Genomic DNA, 20,039 nt, shown 5'->3' on the forward strand with positions numbered 1-20,039 from the left:
AAAAAATCTGTTTCACTGCACTCTTAATTATAGCCCAATTTTAAAGCATCCCCCACCTTGATCAAGCAGGACCCTAAGGGTACCATTTTTTAGCATAATGAGCACAGTCTTTTGAACTATTCTACTGAAAAAGTTTGGTGCTCAGGACAGAGCTTTATGAACCAGTTTGCAAGGTGCACTTCATTCTGCCATTACAAAATGGCAGCAATTCTAGCAATTGCAATACAAAATGCAAGCAAACATAAGGCAAGCAAACATTCACCTCTTGAAGTGTAAACTGGAAAAAAGAAAGGAGTAAAATAGTAAAATATGTGACCATGCACCAGTCTTAGGCAGAAAAACAAAATAAAGGTATGCCACTCTTTCAAAGTAGAGGTTGTTCAGCTGTGCTTTTTTGATGTTGACAGCAGCTTTACGCATAAGCAAAGAACTTACAGGTACAACACAGCCTTTTCAAATTAAGAATACAGCCCTACTATCATCAACTCACAGACCCTTTCCTAGAAATCAAGAATTAGACCACAAAGTGTTAAAGCCAAAATTACACCTGGGAGTCCTGTTGACAGCCAGTACAATGAAATGAGTAATTCTGGCTAGACTCTGGTTCCCCAGCTTTTTTTTTTTTTCCACAGGATATTTCTTAATGCTAATGCCAATTCCAGAACTGGAAACATTTCAGGAACAAGTCTATAAGCAGAGCAATTCACCATAAGAAACACTTGAAGGCCATACTTCAGATCAAGAATTGAGAGGCTTCAACTAGCCTGCATTTCCTACACAACTCCATATAAAGTTAGAAACATATCTAAGGAAGAAGTAAATTTGAAAACTGAGGTTAAAAAGTGCACACAGCAGCAGTAAGTGGGATGGGATATTCCCCCTTCCCCTAGGTTTATGGAGGAAGAACTACATGTTAGAAAAAGTATCTCCCTTCCCACCCTACTGCCTAGATCCACTACTAACCAGAAAAAAAGTCTTCACTTTTCACTTCAGCCTTCCTAGTGTCCTTTACAAAGGGAATACTCAAGACATGGTGCAGAATTCCCTTTATTTGACAAAGCTTATTTTTGCTCTGATGCTTTTGGCAGCACAAATGTTTCCTCTTTCCAGATAAATCAATCTGGAGCCTCAAACTGACTGACTTTGCTAGGAAGGGATGATTCCAGGCAAAAGATACTTTATTTCTGTTGGAAGCATGTGGTTCTTTTAAAGGTTCATAAATATAGGTGATTTCCATGGATAGGTTATTCCCTCAGAGCCTCTTGTTTTTGAAACTGACCTCATGGAAGACCAGGCAGAAGAGAAGCTTAAATACACATCTTATGCATGTTAATAAAAACAAACAGCACAAGAGCCTCCTTTTTTGTAATTCCTCATGGAAACACTTGATAAGAGGTAAAACTACAGATTCCTGTAAGAGGAAAAAAATTCAAACCTCAGCAATAAGCTCTGTGTTGCCTGCTCTGGAGTACCAAGTGTTGGGATCTGGGGAGGGAAAGAAACTGAAGGACTGTTCCAGGGGTGTCTTTGGCAGATGAGCAGTGGATAGGAATGAGTTTCTAAAGGTAAAAATTTTATTACAGATGTTTCTAGCGAATCTTCACAATTATATTTCTTCTAAGCTTTAATAAACAAGTGGTTTGAAACAGTATCTCTTACAGTCTTTATAGTACTGGACCTCAATTATTTGCAATGTACCATATGGAATCACAGATGAAGCAAATCACTTCTCCTTACAGAAACAATTAGAATATTATAGGTGATCACATATGGAAAAACTAACAATAAATAAATCGCATGTGACACAAGCAATGCAAAAAGCTTCCAAAAAATGCAGAAAGAAAGCAGCCTGTAAAAAAGTTCACAAGTCACAGAATGGTGGAGATTGGAAGGCTCCTCTGCAGGTCATCTGGTCCAACCCATCTGCTCAAGCAGGGCCACCTAAATCACAGTGCACAGGATGTGCAGGTTGTCCAGATGGCTTCTCCACAGATGGTGACTCCACAACCTTAATGGGAAATTTCTCTTTCTGCTAGGTCACTCACAGTATAAATGTGTTTCCTGATGTTCAGAGGTTTTCAGTTCCCTGTCTCAGTTCATGCCCACTGCCTCTGGTCCTGACACGTGGCACCACTGAGAAGAGGCTGACTTTGTCTTCCGTACATCCACCCTTCAGGCATGGTAAGATCCCCCACTGCACCTTCTCATCTCCAGGCTGAACAGTCCCATTTCTCTAGCATGCCTCACAGGAGATGCTCCAGTCCCTTAATCACTTTAGTGGCTCTTCTTCATGTCTCTCTTGCACTGAGGAACCCAGAACTACCTGTAGAGCAGGTGTGGCCTCATCAGTGCTGAGTGGAAGGGAGGGACCACCTCCCCTTCACCTGTTGGCAACACTCCTCCCAGTGCACCCCAGGACAGCAGCACCCACTGTGCAGCAAGGGCATGGTGCAAGCTCACATTCAACTTCATGTCCACCAGGACCCCCAGGTTCTTTTCTGCAAAGCTGGTCAATTCCCAGCACAACAGGTTTTAATAAACAGTGTGGTCTGAACTTGGAGACTGAGCCTCTTTTTGAACTCCAGGCAAAATTCCATCCTGTACCCAGCTAAAGGCCGTGGTGAGTGACACGGGGCTCATTCTGGATGTTGTTGTCTCTCACACTGTAGCTCATACTGATAGTGACACACCATGACTGATCCTGAGGCAAAATGGTCAGGTTGTGAATGATGACAGTTTAGTCCAATTTCTTCCTGATTAATTATCTATTTGAAATCTTGAAGAAGGCTAAGAAGCAAACTCAGATTATAACTAATATAATCCCAACTGAATATCTCGTATTCCATCTATGTTCTTTGGCACAAGGAAAAAGAATTACATTTTCCATTTTTTGCCTTCCTCTCCAAGAGGCCTTCTCTTTGATTTTTCACAAGCAATAGAAACTGAACAAGGAAGACAGCCGTGGCATTCTCCCAGATCTTAACAATAAAGTAAACCCAATTCACATAGGCTTCCAAGATAAGGATCCACTCACAGTAGAATATCTGCTCTGAAGTCTTGCACCACCACTGAACCCCAGAGGCCTCTTGAAATCACCTCCTCAGCAGTGAGTATTCAATATAGTCTGAGCTCTGCTGAGTCCCAGGGGACTGGGTTCACACTGCTGTCCTCTCTGAAGCTTAACTGACAATACCAAAATGAAACATCACTTGGACTGTAAAAGTCTACATCATTTCTGCCTCACCTGTGGGTGAATGAAATAATTAGTGCTGGGAATAAACCTACCAGAGAATCTCAGTTAGAACACTGTCTAAATTAATGCATAAGACAGAACTTTAAGAAAAGGATTCTTGTGTTCCATGACAGTATTTGTTCAAATATGATAGAATTTTCTTTCATAACTTTTTTTTTTTTACTTTTGAAGAAATATTTTATTGAATATCATAGTTTTATGTTGTTGAATATCATCACAAACATAGTTTGAGCCCATTGTCTATGTCCATATAAAATGCATGACTAAGCATTCTCTCCACACCACTGAAAATAACTGTTGTTAAGATATTAAAAAATATATGCAGTCTAACTCATAACTGCTTAGATACTGCAAATTTACTTTCAAAGATAAAAATACCATTTTCTTACTGATTTGAACAGAAGAAAGTCCTGAAGTGCTACAGTTATTTTTATAGTTTACAGTTTTTTTAACTAAACAAGTGGGAAAATAAACAACCACTCAAGTATTTCTCCAGATGCTGTCCTCTAGTTTCTGGAATTCTGTGCATCTCGAAGGTCACCAGGAGGTGCCTCTAACAAACATCCTGTTTGTATCTGGTTCCTCTCTGTGCATGAAGAGCTAAAATAAATCATCACTGTTTTTTTCTTTATTCTTTTAAACAAAAAAACTTCTTTCCCTCCAAACCAAGCAAACCTGCAGTCATGAGAGACTTCCCACATCTGAACAAGCCAGGGCACAGTAAGAATGATAATGAATTTGACAAATGGAACTGGCATCATTCTTCACACGGATAAGCTAAAAAACCTTCTTCTGAGCAAGCATGGATTGCTATTTTAACTGTAGAACTGCATCAGTAATTGGCATCGACAAAGGAGAGCAGGTTGGAGATCATTTAATCAATCTGTCTGTTTAGAAGGCCAATAAATAAATGAAAGCTACCAACCCACACTTTGCATGGCTTCTGCCAGTGTCTGCCAGCACCAGCAGCCTCCAGCAGCCCACAGGTGCTCCCTCCCCTCCCTGCCCACTCCACTCAGGACAGGAGCTCACTCCCTGGCTGGGCTTCCCTGCAGCTGACTCAACAACTGGCAAGGACTTCAGAGCATCCTTGTCACCACAGACAAGGTGACAACACCAGCTTAAGAACAGGACAAGCAGGATAAAGGCATACAGTGAGTGTAGATAAATACACCGAGACTAAGCTATAAATGAAAAGAGGCACAAACAGGAAAGCAAAAAGAGGAAATCAAAGAAGCATATCTGTGCCTAAGAGCTAACCAACAGCTACGGGCACTGTACTTGAACTGTGATGCAGCTTTTGTCACCATATTGGTTAATAGGAAATAATTAAAATGAAACCAAAAATTGTTATAATAAGAGGACCACCAGTTACAAAAGATAAAGAAAAGGATGGACATTTTGGTCCCATGGGGGGATGGGATAGATGTGTGCATAGGTAGTTTTCAAAAAAAAAAAAGAAAAAAACCTAACAAAACAACAAAACTTAATAGAACTCCCAGAAAAAGTAACAAGTGAAGATCTTGTTTCTCTGTCAGAAAGCAACAATAACTGTTAATGGAGAGATAAAGATAAAAATAATTAACGGTTAAGCTCTCTACAAATTTCAACATGTTCTCCTAACAATACAGAAGGGTAAAATTCTTCATCTGAAACAGTATTAACAAAAATAAACCAAAATATGCATCCTCTGCACTGCTTCTTACAACATACTTGGCATAACGAAAAGTCTTGCAGATCTCGAGGCTGAAGGGCATATCTCACCTAACTAATCACAACAAGTGACCTCAGACAAATTCCTTCAGTGTTGAACTTTCAATACAGATGACAGAAAACAAGTCCAAGAACAGCATGAAGCCACCCTCAGGTGCAGTTTCAGGATCACCATGCCTGACTCTCAATGTGCATCTCAGTGGAGAAAAAGGAAGGTAAAGATCCATTTAAAAAAATGGTGCTGAGTGTGATTGTGTACAATAATAATCCACTGGCAACAAGAAGTTTACCCTCCCTAAAATAAACAGGAAGATGCCTCAAACACATATGTATGGAAGAACACCTTTTTGCATATGTGAGCTATCAAAGAAGTTCACATGCAAAGAAAAGCCCTACTGAGCACATGGCAATAAGAAAAAATATTTTAAGCCACTGGATTTCCTGGGTTGGCACATCAGTGAACATTTTCCAAAGCTAGTAATGTTTTTATTTCTCAATACTTAAGAAGGTGAACACCTGGATTCTACCAAAAAATTTAATTCAAGCGAAGTAATAACCTCAGACAGCCCCAAACACAATCAATTCCAGCTGTTACTTAGAATTGGTTATAATGCATTACGTGTTCTCTCAGTAGTCCTGCTTCCATAATTTATCATTGTTTTCAGCAGCATTCACACTTATTTTTACTTATTAAATTACTGCCAATATTTCATTTTTAAAAAACCCGTAATATTCAAGTTTGAATTTTTAAACCGGATAAGGAGAAGTTCCATACCTGAAATGAACATAAGAAGTACTAGCAGGACTCTGACTCAACTGGCTTAGAAGTAGAAAAGTTTGCTGGAAGGGGAAAAAGATAAATTCCGGAATATATAGAAAAAGAGGTGTAATCCAATAACAATTTCTTTAAGCCTTAATATCATCAAAATGACATTGTTTTGTGTACATAAAATCCATTTTGCTTGAACAAGCCTGTAATCTCCTTTTTCTTATCCCTTCCAAATAATTAACAAGACATGTCAATTGACTCAGAACTTTGATTACTGTGGATGAGATCCTGCAAATATATGGCTGTCAGCAATATTGTGACACACAGCAGATGAGGCATTATACATGTAGAATTTCTCAGGAAAGTTAAAATGTAGACTGATAATTTTCATTTAGATCCCTTTATGAGAAAAAGATTTAGGTATAGTCATATGTCTGTTCATAGTGTGGCTTGGAAGAAAAAAAGAACAAACACAATAATATCTAAGTACAGAGTAGATGGAAAAGACAGACCTATCAAGGAAGTGACATGATTATTTCTTGCCTCACAGTCGGGAGATTGCCCACAAGGCCAAGAACAAGAAGATATGGATCCCATATATAGCATATTGTGCTTTGTTACTCTATTTAATCTATCAATAAATTACTATATCCCATACATCCCAAGAAAATAAACAGCAGGATCTATGTGTAAGCATATTTATCAAAATAATAATAGCTTATATTCAGACTCCACGCTCCTGGAATGCATACACCCTCTCATCTGATGAGCAGAAACATCCCAAACTACACATGCACAAGTGAAAGAAGTAGGCCTGGAAATTCATCTTCATTTTGCAGTGTTTCTCTGATAGCTAAAACACTTGCCTGCACATCACAACAGAGCTATATATGTCAGCATTTTGGCCAAATCCCCACCAGTCATTGCTGCAGACATGGATTCAGACCAAGTTCTGCTCCTTTGCTCCATCCATTTTTAAAAAAAGTTAAGCAAAGGACACAGGCATATTAACTAGTCACAAGAATCCTTCTTCTATCCAGTTTCTACAGAAGAAAAGGCAGAGAAAAGGGAGAGTAAGCAGGTGCACACTTAACCACTTTCTTATGTCATGAAAACATTACACACTTTCTAAAAGGCAATAGGATGCAATCTCACCAAACACACCAGGCAGCAGAACACACAACAGAACATATCAATGGCTGAGGCAAAAATTCAAACCACTGCCACTCCACAGATTTAAGGGATGTGCCAAGAATAAGGCTCTTCCTCAGCTACAAAAGAGGGTTCTCAAACTTATATCTCCTAAAGGCAAGGTCTATCCCCCAACATTAAGAACAATTCCTGTACTGAATGGGTAAGAGTCACTGCCAAGTGAATCTCAAAACCTTCCACGTGGTCTCAGGTTTTGCTTCAAAGCCTTGGAACTGGCAAAAGAAAGCAGCGATTTCATAGTCAGTTTTTCTTGGTGGCTTTCCTGCCACTTCTCAGTTACTTACCAGCTTGCATTGTGGTCACCTAGATCTATTTCAGAAATGTCTCACATCTTCCAGAACCTGATTTATTTCCATGTGCAATATAGCACAGGGAAATGACAGGAATCCCTGATCACCATATTATTCTAATAAATATTAGAAATTCTCTGAGAAATTGTGCAAGGCTGCCCAAGAGTTGGGCTTTTTTAAGCTACCAGGAGTTTCACAAACCAGGGTTTTTACAGAACAGTGTCCCTTCTGTCCCACAGAAGGCACACCTGTCCCACAGCTGATGCAATAGGAAGCTTTAGCAGAATGGCAGTATTTGCTCTCTTCCATTCATGCCCTTCATTCTCAGACTCACCTGAAACACAATTGCTAATAATATTATCAATCCAGAGAAAACAATCTTTCCCTTAAAGCAGATGAGAACAACTTTCTAAGACCTGAAATGCTGGCACTATTCTGCTACAGATGCACACATTAGCATCACACAGCAGTCCTAAGACGTAGGACACAATTCACATTAATATTTTGTTGGAATGACCTCAGAAAGATGCAGAGACCAGTAAATCTGTTGGGCAAGCTGATGTCTAAGCCATCTGCTGCTGGGCAACCACTGGACCAACACCAGATCCTCAGAAGTGTAAGAGAACAGTACTGGGGAAAAGAAGACATAGAATTAGGAGTGGTAGGAACAAAACCATCTCCTGGGAAATCTCTGTCATGCACAGGCTCAGGAGACAACATCATCCCCACCCATCTTCCCACCCAAAGGTGGCAGTCTGGAAAGATCTTTATCAGGCACACAAAGACCTTTCTAACCCAAGAGGGTGGTCCTCCTGCAGGAGGCATCAGATTACACTATCGAGCTTTTACCTTGTCACCAAAAATATTTGCCTGTGTCATGCATCAAGTAACACTTCAAAAGCAGCAACTTCCAATACTGAGTTGTCTTCTGCCTGGAATTATGTTTCCTTTCATTTGCTCTGTGACAATACATCTGAACAGACACATTTTTCCAGACACCTGAATCACCTTTGTACACATTTGGCAAAGTAACCTAACTACCAGATGAAGTTTTTCTGACCCAGTTCCCTGTTATTATTTAGAAAATGCTCTGACACCTATATTTCTGGCATTTTTTTCCAAATTTTAAGGGTTTTTTATCTTTCTGTCATACATGCACTTCTCTCTCAAGCTACTTACTAGAAATAAAATAGTAAAAAAATGCAGAAAAGTTATTTAGTTTATTATGTGCGACCTGCATTATGGCATTCAAATACTTCTTGTTCATGCTTTACAAAGCTTTACTTTTTTCCAACTACACCCTTTCCTTTAACTGTTCAAGTCAAAATAATCTCTATGCAAAAGTTCTGGTTCAGAGATGGGTGTCCTTTAAACCAAGACATTTTTCATGCCAACATCCCACAGAGGGAGTAGCCTTTTTATTTGGGGTTAGAGAGACTGTGAAAGCAAGTACATTACAGCATCAAGAAGTAACTTGGCAGAACTCTCTCCCCTTTCACACACTTCCACTTCAAACACACAGAAGTTGTTCCATTAGTGAAATAAATGAAATTTGGCTTCCTCAGAGTTGGAGACTCTATATGTAGTAAGGAGTAGATGAGTATTAAGGATTTTGCTGAAGTCAGAGTATTCATAACACCTCCAACTGCATTTTCGTATGCTCGCAAGAACTTGCATTTCAACTTTTCCATCAGAGGAGATTCTTATCTCTACCCCTCAGCCAGCTCACATGCTTTTCCACCAAGCATCTAGGCATCTAGTGTCAGCCAGCTTCAAAGTTACTGGGTGAAGTCAGACAGCACTACACATGCAGCAGGCACAATCACAGTACCCCAATATCCTAAGAAATATGGCCTTATAAAATAGGTGCTCTTGATAGCAGTAAAAATTAACACTAAAATACAGCTAAACAATAGTAATAAAACTCACTATAAGAAGCATTAATCAACAGAATTCATATTTATTTTGTCTGAAGATTTTCTTTTGATTTCATTGTGACATTAATTTATTTTGTATGCACACATATGACTGAAGGTCTTAAAACATGATTTAAGTGCTCAGAGAAACCATCAACAGAAGGACAAGAAACAACAGCTTGCAACTGCTGACAATAATTTAGAAATAAATTGTAATAGCAAGCAGCTAACCAAAGGAGTAGGTTACCACCAGCCTTGAGATAAGTTTAGTCACAACATCAACAATGGCTGTTATTCCAACAAATATGCTACAATTCAGCTGTTATTGGCCTTGATCACCTTGTAATGAAAAATAAATTGGTTCCATCATTATATGGCAGAGTGGACTTGTTACTCCAGTGGTCCAAACACATCAAAGCAATTCTGCATAGTTGGAAATTATTAATCTAAACTTTGACAAACTACTGAAGCATAAATAAAATGTTCACTCAAGGAACACTTATGTGTTTTCAGACTGCTCTTTTCATGTAGTGCTGCTCCTCAGAGGTGCTCATTTTCTATCATGATATTCAGTGCAGATAATCAGAGCTTCACCTAAAACAACACAACAGATGCTAACTGTGCCAGAACCTACGCTCAGAGTGTGAAACTTAGGTTGCTTTGAAAAACAGGGCAGCTGCTTTGGGAGGGGAGGGTGGTTCACTGTTTGCCATTTTCAGAGAAAAGATAAGGTACATTTAAGGACACAAGGAGAAGGTGCCTGACTCAAAAAAACTTTGAAAACAGACAAGAACAGCCCCCCTCTCCCATGATACTCCATGACAGAGGAAACTAATCCACAAACCACTGAAAACACTGAGAACCTTCCCACTGATTTCAGCACATACTGACACAGGCCTGTGTTTCAGTTCCCACATTGTGACCAGTATGACAAAAAAGAAGAGGCTAAAGGTAAAAAAATAAAAAACAAAACCACATGATTACTGCTTTGAGAAAGACTTAAAGAAGATTCAAGTGAAAAGACTCAAGAAGAAGTGGTCTGTATCCACTCCTTTATTCATACAAGTCTCTGAAGATGTCACAACATCTTAGGAAGGTGAGCAGGCTACGACTAAATCCATTAAATAGATAAATTCAGTGTTCTCATGGACCAAAGCAAAGGTTGGCATCATTTACAGAAAACTGTTTTTTTCATTTAAAATTTAATCAAAGCAACACAAGAGCAGGTATTAAAAAGTGAGAAATCCTACACTACTCCTTCACACTATTGTTGTGCTCTCACCTTATGGGTAGGACTAAATACAGCAGTAAGATCCCTGAAAAATTCTACAAATACAAAATATTTTCTAACACATAACTTAATCACAGGCTTCACTGCTCATGATTCTTTTGGTCCTAATTTACTGGAGAGATTAAATTCATAACTGACAGAAAGCAATTATGTGGTACACTTGCCTATCATGTCTGACATCTTCATTTTTAGTAGTTTCTCTTCAAAAGACAGACAACTTCCAGCAGTGTTGTACATTTTTCAGTTACTGCAAGCAATTAAAATCAGGTAGAATTAAGAGCCACTGAAGTCCTCAATTTATTCCCCTCATTTCCTGAGAGACAAACAAGTAAGAACCTCATGCAGCACCTACAACACACAGAATGAAGTGACAACCTATTCAGCTGCAAATGCAGACCTTGCAGCTTTAGAAGGGTCATCTTCCTCTTCATGCCACTTTCTCTCCTCCATCAGAGATTTCAGGTCCCTGCTGGCCAGCTTCTGCTCCTGGTGTTCTGGTCACAACTTGAAAGGCTAAAACACGAGTCCTCCTCCTCTACCTGTCAAGAGCATAAAGTCCCTCTGCAAGTTCATTGCTCCTTGTTCAAGCACTGCTTCACAGGTCAACCTCCCTTCAGGAAAGGGGAAACAGGCTGAGAAGAGACACACAGCATCTGTCAGCAACATAAAAGAGCATCTTTTCACTAACCATACAAGGAGATCGCACTGCTTGTTAAATGAAATTTGTTTCAATAGTTGACTATTTCATTTCTTGTAGTAGGAGGTCCAAAGCTGACAGCTTTGGACACCTTGGAAAACTATTTCCTCTCTCTTCTCCTTATGTGATAGTCCCATCTGATATTCCCACTTATTCCCATCTTAACTTTCTTCATAACTGTTTCCCTGTTATATCAATAGTACATATACAAACCAGAAGACTAGACTGGTTTTTTTAATACCACACTATGGTCTTAGTGTTTTTCAGGACGGCCTCCTAAGACCAATATGTACATCTCTGCTCACAGATACTGTCTTCCTTAGGTGTTATTAAATCGAGTACATTACTGTTACCAATGTCTGTTTCATCTCCTGATTTGAAGGATGTTTGAAAAGAAAGGAATTAAGTGATACCTGGCACAGCTCATTCTCTGATTCACACTTTAGGCTAGAAAATCACCAAGAACTGTGTAGAATTTGAAGAGATAATAAGGACAACATAAAATCTCAACACACTTTTCTTTCTTCTAAGAAATGACACCTAAAACTATGGAACCAGTTGATGCAAATGTCACATCAAGCTCTTCCATATTTACAGGAAATGGAAGAAAATTCTTTTGTGTACCCTTCCCACTAGGTGTCCCTTACTGCCTCTGCAGTAGCTCGTTGCAACAATCTGTCAGATTCCATTAAAAATGTATTTGAAAGATTATTTCTCCCCCAAGCCCCTTGAATTTAAATAAAAATTTGCTGAAGTTTTCTCCTGTTAAAGCAGAAAACCAGGTTTAAAGAAAATAAATGCAACCTGCAGATAAACAATCCTGGGGAAGGGAAGGGGACAGAACTTCCATCTTCATATGACAATGCTTTTTAATAGATCTTTTCAAATTCTGAATCAAATTTAATATGAGGTATTACTACTTACTGAGTAGGTTATAGCACAGATATACCACTGCAGCCTTCAGAAGAAAACACAGAACAGAACCAGAACAGATTTGTAAAACAAGGATTCAGAGTTTACTAAGCACGTATCTGCACGTATTCGTACAGGTGTAACTTCTAAGGTGGAATCAAGTTCCATGAGTGTTACAAGAGAAATAAAATAGGACCAAGTAGTCAGGACCACTGCACAATGCAACAGAGTTCCTGAAAAGAGAGCCCGACCCCATGACCCTTCACTGCAGACCTGAGAGGGGTCGAGGTGAGTTACAGCTTTTGCAACGCATGTCACAAAATCACGAAGCATTTATATTGTTACTGCTGTATCTGAGCATCAGTGTGATCTGTTTAGAAAGAGATGGAGTCTAATTTGATCCAGAATCCAGGACATTACATCATCATTTATTTATTCTAGAATCTGGCATTACACAACAGCTATCTCACTCTATTCAGCCAAGAATTTAGGCTTACAGCAGGCAATGAAGAAGAAATGCCAGAAGCGTAACATCAACACATGAAAATACTTCCATTTGCTTCCAGCTATGGTGGCAGAGGGAAGTACAAGGCAAGCATTGACCACAATATGACCAGTCATCACACCAAGGCCTACACCTCTTCCTGCATAAACTTGCTCTGTGGCATGACTTGCACTGACCTGAAACTCTCAAGCACAAATCGTGAGCAGCATATTTTACAAGTTAACTTGCAAATCACATCACAGATAGGTCAAGACCCCAAACTCATGACATTGAATAATCAAGTATCACCTTTACCAATAGACTAGATGTTGGTTTTGTGCTCTTGGGTTGGGTTTCTTTTTAATTTAATAATAAGCATCTCTCTCAGTTGACATATTCAGCAAGAAGTGCAGCAGCACTTTACATAAGGTATTCTCTCAGGAGTGATGTTTTTCCCCTGCCTGTTACAGTACAGGCCTACAGTTACAGGAATTATCACGGGCAAAGTTCTATAAAGTATTTTCCCTGCATGCAACATTTCTCAGCATTGAACAGTTTTAAATGGCCACTTTTCTTAAAACATCCAGTTGTATTACATTAAAAAAAAAAAACCCTAAGTGTTCCATGCAGACCCTTTGACTAACACATTGTTCTAGTAGTTATTCAGAAAATGAAAATATGTTTGAGCAATAAGCATGTATTAATTCACATGCACATCATAACACTACTATCTGTGGGTTTCTTCTAGCATCAGTGAGAAATACTAAAGGCATACCTGGACTATGTAAGGTACAAAGACATTCAACCTACCTCATCAAAGCTGCTATCTTCCTTCTTCAAGGCTTTAAAATGAAAAGAAAAAAGAAATTATTATCTGTACTGCATTTTAATGAACACAAACCACTAGAAAAGAAAAAAACAACAGGGCATCATTTTCCTGTTATAATAGGAAAGAACAAGCTGGCATGAATAACAATTTTATACTCAAAATCTGAATCTGTAAATGGAATGTAGAATAGCACAGACAGTTTCTAAGAAAGTAAATTTATATATTTATGAAAAAATCCTCTCAGGTTAAAGAAAATAAGAGTTTGTAAGGGTGGGTTTGGATTTTTATTTTAATTTCTAGTGAGTGTGAAAACCCTTTATGAAGAACTTGACTGAACTTCAAAAAGGAAAAGTATAACAAACACCTAACCATGTATTCAGTATTTCAAGTACTAACTCTTTATGAAATAGTATGCACTGTAACATGCTTTTTTCCTTTTTCTTTTCTTTTTGTAATTTTTAGTATGACTTGCACTAAAGCAGAAGAGATTTCTTTCTTACACTATTAACAAGTAATTAATCAGCAAACATATGAGAAAAACAGTTCAGAAAATATGTGAACTGGTAAGAAAATGAAGACATGAATAGTTCTGCCGTTGTAGCAAAGATTAAGCTGATGGAAAGTTTTCCTTTACAGCATACTGGACTTCTTTATTGAAATATGAAGAAAATTAATTTTTCCAAATCTGCACTGAACCGTGCCAGTCTGAAGGTACGAGACTGGTTCTTTTTCTCAACCAGACCCACGAGGGACTGCGCTCCATGTGCTGCATGCCATGACCTGAAGGTGCTCTTTGTTTCCCTCTCTTGAAGAGCTAAAATTAGATAAACCATTGCATTGGTGATGGCACTGGTTCTTTTCAGTTTAAACCACAAAGGTTTTCAGTTTGAGGGAGGTCATCTGAACAACCATGCAGCTCATGCAGTGCTGCACCAGAAGTGTCCCTTCTCATCATTTAAGCACCATAATGTTTCTTACACTCCTGCATATTTCGGCAGAAGATAAATATTTAAGCAACTAGCATGGCTGAGGATCTAGACTCCAGTTGTTCTTTTTCTCTTTTAGATGCTCCTTCTGCCTTCAAATTACTAGTAATTTCTAAACATCTTCCAAATTTTGTCTTCAGGAGCAATTGTGTTACCAGCTTCAAAACCAAAAGCAACCAGAAAAAAACCCCATCAAAACAAAACAAAAAAAGAAACCCTGAAAACCCCCAAAACAAACAAACCAAAAAAAAAACCACAAAAAACCCACAGCAAACATAAAAACCAAACAAAACAAAAACTAAAATTAAAACAAACAAAAACCCACAAGAAACAAACAAAACAAAAGCAATGCCAAAACTGTAGAAGCTTTATCAGAAGTGGTACAGAGGCAGGACCACCTGTGCAAATGGTGCTGCACCTCCAGAATCTCCACCATGGGCAGCAAGGCACAATTCCCAGTTATCTTTGTACAGAAAAGCAGGGAGTGTCCAGCCTTCCTTTGCTTTTAAACTCCCATTTCTTTAGGACATGAAACATGGCTTCCCTGAAACCTTTGAAGATCACTGCTTTATTAACCTAGATGTCATGCTCAGTGACAAAAACAATGAAACAAACCCTGGTATTTTGCTGTGGAGATCTGAGGCACAAGTACATTTTGATAGTTAAATATATTTTTATGGTTTTGAAGGATGATCAAAATATTTTCAGACTGCCAATCCCAAGTACTCAAAGCTATGAGTCAGGAAAGAGAAGGAAAGAGAGAGAGAGAGAACCCCCAATCTATGGAACACTTTTTCGGAACATGCTTCTAATATTCTCAATTACCATTCAGGTCACAATGACATACAAGCTATAAATCAGAAAATTACACACCTTAAGCTGGGCTGACAAGCTTTTCTCCCTTACCAAAACACAAGATTTCCACATGACCAGAATACTACAGGAAAAACCAAACAGATAGCTAAATGAAATTCACAGTGTAACAGAACAAGAAGAAATGGGAATCCGTGGTCCATTGCATATATTTGGCTTGTCTTTAGCTTCTACCTTTGACTAAAAGAGGGCTTTTAAGAATCACAGAAAGAGTATGAGAGTTCTGGCCACCCATTTAATGAGATTCTGTTTAAAAATAATATCAGTCTCAACCAATTCACTACATAGCATCTCCCAAAGAAGACACCAAAGCAGCATATTTTATAGAACAAACTATATTAAAAACACCTTTTCCACCTTGCTGCAATCTTTTCCTTTTTAAACTGTTAAAAAAAGTTCTGATGAACTTAAGAAAAAAATAAACTGTTTACAAATGAAGTTCTCATTATCTCAGGTATGTGAGCTATGTGGATGTACATCAGAGGAGATTAGTGGAGATAACCTTTGTATCAGTGAGGAGATAGTAACAAAGCCCAGGGATGCTCAGAAAGGCCAGTTGCTTTCAGCACACTGTGATAAATCTCAGCAATGTTTTCTCTCTTTCTTTTTTCTTTCTTCCTTCCCTTTCTTTCTTTGTAACCTGGTGTTAGTTTTTGACTAAAGAAACTCATAAGAAAACAGAAGTTAAATGAGCTGAAGTGATCTCAAATGTGATTCTGGTACTATATGAGCTTCAACAAATGCATAGCTAAGAACTCTTCACATGATTAAGAGATGATTATTGCTTTTATTAAATAATTCACTAATAATTTAATTACATAATTATCAAAGGGCAAAACTAAGAACCAAACCTAATAAAGGTTTAAATGCTAAATTAAACAGAGAGTCAACTGAATCTCTAGAAGTTGCTTAACATATAGTTATGATGTGTTCACTTGTATGGTCAACACAGTCTCGAAGCAAGGAAACCAAATTTTTTAAACTAATATGGATGTTCATATAAAAATGAACAGGCTGGCAGAAACTTATGAGTGAAAAGAATTATGTCTATTTTTTCAGATTCTTAGCAATAAAAGTTCTTTATTATAAGATAACTTTTAAGAGGGACACACCTAGAAACACCAGAAAATTTCTGCCAGGAGAAAGGGTACCTAAGCTACAAAGATAGTTCATTTCTCTAGAACTGGAAGCATACAATTTCTGCAGCAAAGAGCCACCCTGTAGCACCAAAGACCACACACATTTCCCCCAGCACACCACAGCACTGTGTCATCCTCTGCCAGATTTGCACATAATGGAACAAAGTGAATGCTCAGGAAAAGGCTCACTGAGTGGGCAACTTCACACATCACAATTTTCAACTCAGCAAAATAAACCTTTTAAATATTAGGTACTCTAAGAGTTACCTAATATCCTTGGGCTCTAAGACCAAGCCCAATTTTGTTTGATGAGCCAGATCTTCATCACCCTGTTCCAGGAAACTGGTGGATGCAAAGCATCAGTTCACAGTTAAGAAAATGGGTCAAGTCTTCCTGAGGCTGCTGTTGGTACCCTTTGGGCATCTGCTGTGCCCCAGGAACAGCTACACTGTCTAGAGATGGTGCGGAAATAGCTACAAACGTTACCTAACATACTTGAGTGCACTGTAAAAAAAAAATCATAAATTAATTGCAGCTACAGCTCCTCAAATTGAGGGGATTACTTCATGGGGAGAAGTGGGTCTGAAATGCAGTTTATTGAGTGTTAACCTGCAAGCTCTAACAAAAAAAAAAAATCTCACTGCCAATGACAATCAGGCTACATTTCCATCACTCTTATCCAAGAGGCTAACATAAACTTGGCTATCTAAATCTGGTACTAAAGTTTGGAAGAACTGCATTTAGTTGACAGAATACTGCCAACACTGGGGGAAGGTGTGACAGTGCTTTATCATTTTATGAACGATCATCAGATCTTTCCTACTGCAACACATGAAGGCTTGACTCACTAACTATTTGATTCAAACACTATAGTACTCTCACATCGTTTATATGACTATGCTCATGATACTATGTTCTGTACTTAAACCTGCAAAAACACAAGACATTGAGGCAGAACAGAAAAAGTTCATGTATCATCACTCTTTTACAGAATCACAGAATGGTTTGGGTGGGAGGACACTTTCAAGATCATCCCAGCTCCCCTGTTATGGGCAAGGACAACTTCCACTAGATCAAGTTGCTCAAAGCCCCACCCAACCTGGCCTTTACCACTGTCAGGAATTTGTTATTCATGACAAATCACAACTGAACAGATGACTGAAAAAGTTACAAATTAAATACATATTTAATTTGTAATTTGCTAACCATACCAAGCAACCAGCACCTACAAAAAGAGCTTTAAACCCCAAATGTCAAATATCCACAAAGTCTTTTTCCAATTAGGTTTTTTGTTTTCTCTCCTGCACGTCAATATAAGAGTTAAGTACAGCACATGTTTTAACCAAGGATTTCCTGGTATGCAAGTTTAGAATTTATTTGCTTGGGCTTATCTGTGCCTCTGGTATCAGGGAGTGAACTATCTTCAAACCTCACACAGATAAATTAGAAGTTTTTTTTTGCTCAAAGTGCAGTTACCAGAAAGATGATCAATATATTTGATCATCTGAAGATGGAACAAACTTGCTGTCAGCAGCTGTATTTTAATCACAAAACAACCACCAGCAAACAAACAAACCAACTGCATACCAGACCACACTCCTACACTTCTGTGCATATACACACAGAACTGGAGGAGCTTTTAGACATAAATATCCGTGTATCTAAAACCAGGCCAGAGCTCCCAAGGAAACTAAAAGCTTGTTTAATTTGTGCAAAATGACAAGAAGAGATGATCACCCAACCGAGCCAAATAAAACATGCAGAAATTACCAGCCAGAGGGGCCTTGATCTCTAGAAGGCATTAACAGGACTGTCACTGTTACAACAAAGCAGCATCCTCATTCAAACCATTTTCTTTGTTAATGACTTCCACCATTAGTAAAACCCTTTCACAGTTCTGTGGAAGTGTCTCTCTGTGTTTATACACGCACAGGGACATATAACAGACCAAACACCTGACTGCTTCATATTTGTTTTTCCTTCTAGTCAAAGAAAGTTGAATGCATTTTACAAGTTTAAGACTGATGATAGGTGAAAGCTGTTTTCATATGGAGACAGAAAGATTTGTAACAATGACTTGATATTTGCTTTACAACTGTAACTTTGCATTTCCCCTTGAAACTCACTGGTTTACAAGCAAGAATAAGCTTTTCTGTCTTTTTCATCCTGGAGTAGGACAATAAAAACACCTGATTTCAAAGACAATCATCCTCTTAAAAGCTTGCAGTGCTTGAATGCATACACAGCACGTGAAAAATTAAAATGCCCGAGTGTTCCAGCACAGATCCTAGGTAGGGTTACTGGGGGAGAACCAAAGGCCACAGCTCCTGGCTTCGGCACAGGCACTTCACACCCTCTCACTGGCACAAAGCAGCTCTGCAAGCCGACCCACTCTGCCAGCCAGACTGGCTGTAAGGGAAGACCTCCCAAATGGACAGTGCATGGGTAAGGACTGTGGAAGGACCCACACAGAAGGTCTGCACGCACAGGGGTGCTGCATCTGCTCTCGTGTGTTACAGCACTTCCTCCAGCTGCTCTGTCCCACCAACTCGGGGATACTTCACACCTCCTCTGAGGTGCCTTCTCTCCCTGCTCAGCTGCGTGTGGATGATGTCAGTGGGAATTAATGCTCTAAACAGTGAATTAAGCAACATAGTGTGCCAAAGACTAAGAGAAACACCAGTCCAAGCAGACCAAAACTCTTTGGCATTGTTCTCAATAACAAACTCAACTGTAAAATAAACTGGTGTCAAAACCAAACACGGTGTGGTGGCATCGGCAGGTAACACGCTTGGCAGTGGCATTCAGATGACGCTACCTCAGGATGCTTTATGTCAGTGACAGAGCGACAAGGCTTCACAGCAGATGACAGACAGACTTCTTTTGTCTGGGCCGCTATTACCTGCTTCAGCATCTCACACCTCAACTAAAAACAACCTGCAGCCCGTACCAAAAATAAATTAGCAGACCTGCAACAAAATGAAAATAACCGACCGCTTTCTGTTGAGGTTTCTCTTTGGCAGTGGGGGCACGTGATCCAACTCTCATTTACAGTTTGTTCTTCCCAGCCGATTTTGGGCTAACTCCATCACAGACCCATACAGCACTGCTGGGGCTACCAGAGTTGTTGATTTCCCGAGCTTTCTTCCCAAGAAAGGTTCTTCGGGGTCGGCATCGTAGCGGGTGTTTCCAGCCTGGCAGCGCTGAGCCCACCGCCCCCCGTCCCCTCCCTGCCGGGACCGCCGGGTGCCGAGCAGAGCCGTCGGGGCCCGGGCCCGGGACTCACCTATTCGGCCGAAGCTCTCCGATAAAGTTCTCCGCAACTTTTTCATCCTGCTGATTTTCTCGGCGGACTGCGAGTCGATCATGTCACACATCGGGGGGCGACCCCCGCCTCCCGCCAGCCGCCAGCCCGCTCCCCTGGCTCCAGGGGAGACACCGCCCGTCCGGCCCCGGGGCTCTCCCCGCGCCCCGAGGCGCCGCCGGGTGCCGCGGGACGGTCCCGGTCCCGCCCGGGAAGGAGCCCTACGCCGCGGCTGCGGCTGCCGCTGCCGCTGGGCTCCGCGCCGCCGGCGCCCGGCTCATAGCCCCGGGCCGCCCCTGGCCCGGCTGCCCCGGCACGGCCGGACGCGGCGGGCGGGGCGGGGGCCACGGCAGCGCCGACGGGAGATGGAG

The 20,039-nt window shown here is 39.9% G+C and overlaps 1 protein-coding gene across 3 annotated transcripts in view; it reads right to left on the minus strand.

Moving 5' to 3' along the window:
* Nucleotides 1–19,816, minus strand: part of CDK14 (cyclin dependent kinase 14) — a 384,029-nt gene extending 364,213 nt beyond the window's left edge. For 2 of the 3 annotated variants that reach the window (XR_011005641.1, XM_068211387.1), the window contains exons 1-2: nucleotides 19,651–19,816; nucleotides 13,348–13,379 (exon numbers count right to left, since the gene is read on the minus strand). Coding sequence is in view for 2 of the 3 variants with exons in the window: in XM_068211387.1 (XP_068067488.1) it covers nucleotides 13,348–13,379; nucleotides 19,651–19,741 (123 nt within the window). In the remaining variant the exon portion in view is untranslated. The remainder of the gene's footprint in view (nucleotides 1–13,347; nucleotides 13,380–19,650) is intronic. The other variant, XM_068211377.1, reaches the window with a different exon arrangement.
* Nucleotides 19,817–20,039: the final 223 nt, after the last annotated feature.

Source organism: Anomalospiza imberbis, chromosome 1, assembly GCF_031753505.1.
Source record: "Anomalospiza imberbis isolate Cuckoo-Finch-1a 21T00152 chromosome 1, ASM3175350v1, whole genome shotgun sequence".
Classification (NCBI taxonomy): domain Eukaryota; kingdom Metazoa; phylum Chordata; class Aves; order Passeriformes; family Viduidae; genus Anomalospiza; species Anomalospiza imberbis.